The sequence below is a fragment of the Ipomoea nil genome, unplaced genomic scaffold (genome assembly GCF_001879475.1).
Source record: "Ipomoea nil cultivar Tokyo-kokei standard unplaced genomic scaffold, Asagao_1.1 scaffold3231, whole genome shotgun sequence".
Taxonomy (NCBI): Eukaryota; Viridiplantae; Streptophyta; class Magnoliopsida; order Solanales; family Convolvulaceae; genus Ipomoea; species Ipomoea nil.
The window spans coordinates 884,164-891,064 of record NW_017619659.1 but is presented as its reverse complement, the minus strand read 5'-3'; the positions used below and the strand labels follow the sequence as shown (position 1 = coordinate 891,064).

The following is a 6,901-nucleotide window of genomic DNA, read 5'->3' as shown; positions in this document are numbered from 1 at the left end:
TAGAATTGTTTTTTTTGCCTGATTGCAACTAGGGGCTGCCAAACAGGTCATGAAAAATGAAGCCTTGAAACAGTGATGGAATCTGAAAGAAGTTATTTGTTATATCAAATGCTGATGTGTACAGCCTATCAAATAGATAGGGGTCAAATTCTTAAGCTGATATTTTCGCACTGTATGGCCTACCTTGTCCCAAGGCACTCAGCCTTTTCAAACCAGCCAAAACCAAGTACCGTCTTGTTTGTAACCTTTTCACCCAAGTGGACAAAGTGTGGGGAATTGTTAAAGCAACTTAGGAAAATAACGTGAGCCAAACACAAGATTTTCAGTCCGAAGACCATAACCTTTTCATCCAAGTGGACGGAGTGTGGGGGATCATTAAAGACAACTTAGAAAAATATCGTGAGCCAAACATAAGGTTTTCAGTCCGAAGACCATAACCTTTTCACCCACGTGGATAGAGTGTAGGGAATTGTTAGGGCAACTTAGGAAAATAATGTGAGCCAACACAAGGTTTTCAGTCCGAAGACCCCATAACGTTTTCACCCTAGTGTACAGGGAATCGTTAAGACAACTTTAAAAAATAACGTGAGCCAGACACAAGGTTTTCAATTTGAAGACCACATATATTGATTCAAGGCTAGGCTAATATATACATGACTCACCCGTCTTTCAAGCACACTATGCCGACACCTCAAAAACTCACAACACACTTCTCGTGCACTTCTCTCATGTACTACAATATCGTTATTTATAATACATCAAGGCGGTTACAAGCCAACCGTTTTGCTTTATTTAAGCTAATCACAAGCTGCCACCTCGTTGAAACTATCCACAATCCAAAGGCCCACAATCAGCAAGTTGAAACCGCCTCATGTTTTGCACATGCTTAGAAACTGCCCAACCGTTGAGAAACCGCCCCATGGTCTAGCCATACGCACACTGCTCCGGCCCCTTGGTCCACCATTCCTTGCGTTTGCTCCACAACTCCGCACCATTCGGCGCACAAGTCTGCGCCAAGGCTAACCTGCCTTGACTCGCCCATGTCACCAGCTTGCCTTTCCCGCATTTGCCCGCCTACCACTTGGTTGTGACCCCGCATTTCTTGCAAGCGTGCGACTAAGTTTACACCGCACCAATGCACCCAAGTCCGGGTTGCATCGAGCCAACCAGCAAATCGATGGACAGGACCTTGCGCCAATTCCCACCAACTTACCTTTAGAGTCAATAACTGTCGAGACCAACGTCCAAGTGTCGAACTACTTGAACCATCTTCAGACCCCGTTGCGCCAAATCCGGCCACAATGCAGTCTGTCGCACCAACAAGGCACCAACCGAGCCCAAATCCGACTAATATCCTCTAAGCCACAACGACTTGCACACCCGGACTAAGAACGAACCCCATGCCCTTGCTCGTCGGCAACACAACCTGTGCCCACGAACCAAGTCGGCATTTTCCTGCAAGCCAACTGACTGCCAAGTCGATGCTTGCCCAAAGCCATGGCATCCTCACGACTTAGGCCAACTGGCCAAGCAATACCCTCTTTGTGCTTTAACCACGCATCTTTGGCTGAACCTAGTCAAAACCATGCCTTTGAATTTTCTAGTCATGAAAAATGAGCCTTAAAATAGTGATGGAATTTGAAAGAAGTTATTTGTTATATCAAATGCTGATGTTGTACAGCCTATCAAATGAAGCCCTCTCTCTATTTTGAGTGATGAGAGAAACTCGCAATCACTATTTAAAAATGTGTTCTAGGTAAATTGTCTTGTGATTTTAATCTGAATGGCAAAATACTACAAAGAGAGAAATTAACTTGAGTTACCTATAATTGACCGATTGGTAACTCTTATTATGAGCCAAACTAAAAACCTTGTGGTTACCACCGAATCAAGTGCTAACTACCAAATTAGGGACTTAAGGTTGTCCATTATCCCCTCTTTTATTTTGTTTTAATCTGATTATAAAGGCAACAGTCTCGTAGTTACCAAGATGTGATCTTTTTTTTTTTTGCACATCTACACATTTATATTGTATAATATAATATTTTAATACCAAAATGAAAGATATGTTTCTCCTGAAACTGATAGTTAAATGTTATAGGCCACGATATCTAAGATTGCGTCACAGGCTTAGAAACTTAGGAATAAAAAAACGAAGCTTTTCTGGAGTGCTTCTTCCCAAATGAAGCGTTTTTGTGGAGTGCTTCTTCTCCCCCAAATGAAGCGTTTTTGTGGAGTGCTTCTTCTCCCCCAATCTTCCATTTAATAGGAAACCCAAAATACAAATTTCCCAGATATCCCTTCTTCAAATACCTAGGCATCTATTTATAGAAGATAAAAACTACCCACTACCTCTAACTACCTAGGAAGTGGTCATCCCACTACTACTATTACAATAGTGGTCATCCCACCACCACTACTACAATAATAATAATAATAATAATAATAATAATAATAATAATAATAATAATAATAATAATAATAATAATAATAACTGCAGAACACTTGTATCATTAAACTAGAGGATAAAAACCTGCTATATTTCTTGCAGGGACAACAAAATACAATGCAAAACCTTAGACAGAAAATGTCTGTTCTGAGCTGTGCTCTACATTGTGAAAACAAACACAAACTAATGCTGCTAAAGAATTACATAGGGAAACTTAACTACTAACTGCTTACATTCACAGTTGTTAGCTCGCAGACATCATTTGATTCTAGTCCTAATGTAACTGGAACAATACCTTTTACATATGTCGATAGAATCCCCAGCCTAAGACAAGGAGTGTCTCCTACTTCTCGACGGAGTGGACTTCGTCTCGTCCCCGGTGGTTGATGCAGGGCTGTCTGAGGTATCTGAACTGCTGTTTTCACTGTGCCTATCTTTGTTGGACCACAGCTTCGAGAAGATCTTCTTCCACACGATTAAGTTCTTTACTTTGTTCGTGGCCGTCTTTTCGGCGCTGGTTTTCGCATCGTTAGCCTGACCGTCGTAGTTGCTTCCTGCTCCATCCCTTAGCTTCAGAGTAGCGAGCTCGCCTTTCAAAGCCTTGAGCTCCTCGGCTGTGGGCACAGCGTCCCAATCCTCCTCGGTGTTGGTTGTAGTGGTCCGCGAGCTCCCGTGGGATCCTCCCGGTAGCAGCGCCCTGATTGATCCCGGGAGGGTGGAAGTGCTGCCCTCGTCGGATGACGTTGCAGATCTTACTTGCTCGAAGAACAGAACCTGTACAACCACTCGCAGTGGAAGCCGCTCGTTTTGCACAGCGTGCATGCAGGCCTCCACCGATAGCTTCCGACAATCCATAAGCCGACATATCTTTTTCCTTTCACTTTTAGTGATCCCAGGATGTTCCTGCAATGAAAAGACAATATTTTTTTTGAGTACTACTGACTCTGTTACAATGCAGTATCTATTCACCCTCCACTGAGGCTCGGACCCACAACCTCCTATATAAGAGAGCAACTTGGTGCTACTAGACCAAATTGACAATAATTGCAACAAATTGACATAATTAGCCTACATTCATTACCTTGAGAAACATGTCAACTGCGCGGTAAATTCCATCATGTGACGGTCTGGGGAATCCAGATACCATCTCTGCAAGATCAACGAATTTCGACAATGGTAAATTGGAATCTTTTGCAACTTCGGTGAGGTAGCCATCAACTAGCCTAGCCACCTTAGCCTTTGAAGCGTCTGAAGTGAACACGGGGCACATATCCTGGAATTCGTTATCTGCTGTGCATTCAACCTGAAAACGTTGTTCCTGCATCAGAAACTGCTCGACTAGGTCGTGTACAATGCCGATATCATATACAGTTTGCTCGTCTTTGGGTGCTTGAATTAAAAGATCAGCTACAGTAGCGTCTTCCAGCTGCAGGCCGATCCTTCTCATCAGCTCTCGTCTCTGGGTTTCTCCGCAATCCAATGTGATGGATGCTTGGAACAGTTTGAGCAAGAAACTGCAGGGAACGCTGTTTTTCTCGGGGGGCAATAAGCCTGTAATGGTGTCGACCACGTGCCGATACTTCATAGGATCGCTTCCTTGTACTACGCCCCCCTTGCTGAACCCGGGCAGCCTCCTATAAGCATACGCTTTCAACGCTTCTCCAATTATATCAGCAGATGTTTGTCCCTTCGACTTTATACTCGTGATGACTCGTTTGTATAAGTCTATACTCAGCTCACAAAGGTCCTCCACCCACCAATCATTCGGGACCGTGTGCAGCTTTTGGACTCCATTCCAGTGAGAATCGTTCCCGTTTTCAGATGGAAGCTTCTTACGGTTGTAGGTATACGACCACTCGACCTTGGAGGGGTCGATTGACGCTTTAAAAGCGACGGAGTCAAGGCAGTGGCTAACAATTTTCAGCGCCTCCGACCAGGGAAGAAAAGATTTGGTTGTATGAAGAACAATAATCGAGTCTTTCCAGCTCCTGAAAATGCTGGACGCAAGAAACACTTCAACCTTGTAGATAAGGTTTCCTTTGTCAACTGTTTCGTACATCCCCAGGTACTCTGCTGCACATCGAGCAGCAACCACGTTGTACGCATTAAGGGTAACCGTCATGCCATAACAATACTTTGCACAAATTTCAAATGCAGCCGGTCCACCGGGTATATCATGGATGTTAATCTCGTCGTCGTTGCTATCTTCATTTGAAGATGCAACCAGTTTTTGCAAGCGAGAACTCTTGGACAGAAGAGGAAACTGCAAGAATAATTAGGTGTTTCGGGTAATTAATCTGGTTTAGTAATGATATTTTGGCATATAATTACAACAAGACTTCGGTCTGCTGTATCTATATGTAGTAATCCAACATAGTTATTGATGGCTGTCTACTTGTAAACATACCTTGTGTAGATAAAATCTCACATCCCCGACGTTGATAACCACATCAGTTGCCAATTCAGTCGCTACGTACCTGATCAAATAATTCTCATATATATCATACTCGTGATCAAAGTTCAGTTCTGTAAACAATATTTATCCACATCACTATATAACTATATTACCCATTCACACCCAAAATAACCAACTTAATATATGTGCTTTTCACATTCTGTATTTCTCTATAACCAAAACTTAAATTGTTCAACTATAAGTTTCTCTAGAACAGCTAACACTAACAATGGAACCAAACAAATTCTAATGCAATAAAGCGCTAAATAAATTAGAACAGTGAGAAGACGAACCTGATATTATTATCAGCTTCGCTCTGAAACTGATCAGGTTTGGACCCAAGTTTCATGAACTTCATATTGATTGTCTTTTCAACTCAATTAAATCTCAAAGAAAACAAATCCCAGTATACCAAGAGGCGTTCTGGGATTGATTCAAGGCAACGAACACAAACCCGAGAAAACAAAGAGATTTATGCTCCAGAGGCTGTGTGTGTTGTTGAAGAAAAAACAGTGTATGAGTGTATGAGCAATGGTATTATTATAGCAAAGGCCACCGCCTTTGTTTTGATTAGTTTATCTTATCCCCCAATTCCCCTCTTGAATCTCTGTGCCTCCTCAACTGAAATTTATACAGTAACTTGGAGAAACCTAACAGCCCAATGAAAGTCTGGGACCTGTGACAGAAAACAAACATGATCTCGGTAAGAGGCGAAGGGCAACCCCAAATTTGCAGACAACAACCATTGACCGGCAATGGATTATGATACATATGCCAACAAACATGCACTAGAATCAACACAAATGTTCCAAACTGGCAGAGAAAACGAAAACAAGGCGGCAAAATCTAACACCCCACATGCCACATCAACCAACTGGGAAACACTCCAAAAACAAACCCACCCAACACCATAAATCAAATCAATGCCTCTTAATTAATCAAACACCTCCCTCCCAGTTCCCAGTTCCTTCTGCAACAACCTAAAACCCACTTGATGCATACAAATGAGAAATCATTAAGCAAAAATGTTAGATCTTTACAGAACCCAGATTGAAAAAAGATGGAATCTTTAAACACAGTGATCTGGAGAACTCACATCAGAGAGTTTAGTAATGCAAATGGTCCAACCCAAGCTGCAAAGCGAGAGAGAAGAATCAATAGAAAAGAGGGAAGAGGCGAAAACAGTGCAAACACACTGTAAAAGCAGTAGAGATGAAATGAAATGTAGTTTGAGAGACAAAGGCCACCTGCAAGGGCCACCACCACAAGAATATGCTATGCTGCTGCTAATACTAGTATCTTTAGGTGATCGAAAAAAGATGATTAGCCCCAAGCGAGCAAAGAACACACACACGAAAAGAGAAAACCACCCATCAAAAAGATGAGTTGTCCCTAATCTTTGCCAGCCACCATGGCAACACCATGTTTTCGCAAAAAGCCAAGCGCAGAATGTTCCCAAAGTCTCTTCTATCTCTTTAGAATCAGCACCACCGCCCCCACCACCACTCCGCTTTTTTTTCTCCACTCAAATCTTTTTATACTCGGAATCTGAATTCGCAGTACACCCCTTCACGAACCCATACAAAATTTAACAAATACTAGCTGTAAATCTGTGGTTTTTTTTTAATATTATTTTTCTACTTTTTTTCTTGCGCTGCTGCAACCGGAAAGTGAGTGGCTTGCTTTTTGGGTGAAGGCTAATGTGGTTCCTCCCCAATCTGAAAGAAAGAAAGAAGAAAATAGAGTGGTGGGCTGGGCACGCCAATCTGACAGACTCTACTTTGTTTGGTCCCTACTTTGCTCAAAATACAATAACAAAGCCTCCTTTACCCGCTTACTTCTTGCGGGAGATACCGACCCATCTATTCCTCTCTCGTACTTTGATAATAATGCTATCCATCTATTCTCTACTCACTATTCTACTATGGACTATTAGGGGGTGTTTGGTTGGAAGTCAAATTCGTGAAAAATGTTTTCTTAAAAGTGTAGGAAAATGT

At 42.3% G+C, this 6,901-nt stretch overlaps 1 protein-coding gene across 4 annotated transcripts; it reads right to left on the bottom strand.

Annotated features, from left to right (window-relative positions):
- Positions 1–2,513: 2,513 nt before the first annotated feature.
- Positions 2,514–6,700, bottom strand: LOC109168917 (BTB/POZ domain-containing protein NPY3). Of its 4 annotated transcripts, none has more exons than XM_019317775.1 (6): positions 6,152–6,700; positions 6,001–6,037; positions 5,198–5,580; positions 4,857–4,926; positions 3,531–4,712; positions 2,514–3,352 (listed from the first exon to the last, which is right to left on the bottom strand). In XM_019317775.1, exons 3-6 carry the CDS (start codon positions 5,260–5,262, stop codon positions 2,774–2,776), a joined length of 1,896 nt encoding a protein of 631 aa, XP_019173320.1. In that variant the 5' UTR covers positions 5,263–5,580; positions 6,001–6,037; positions 6,152–6,700; the 3' UTR covers positions 2,514–2,773. The 4 variants fall into 4 exon arrangements, with proteins under 4 accessions (XP_019173320.1, XP_019173319.1, XP_019173317.1 ...); XM_019317774.1 differs by having other exon boundaries at positions 6,168–6,700; XM_019317772.1 differs by having other exon boundaries at positions 6,001–6,700.
- Positions 6,701–6,901: the final 201 nt, after the last annotated feature.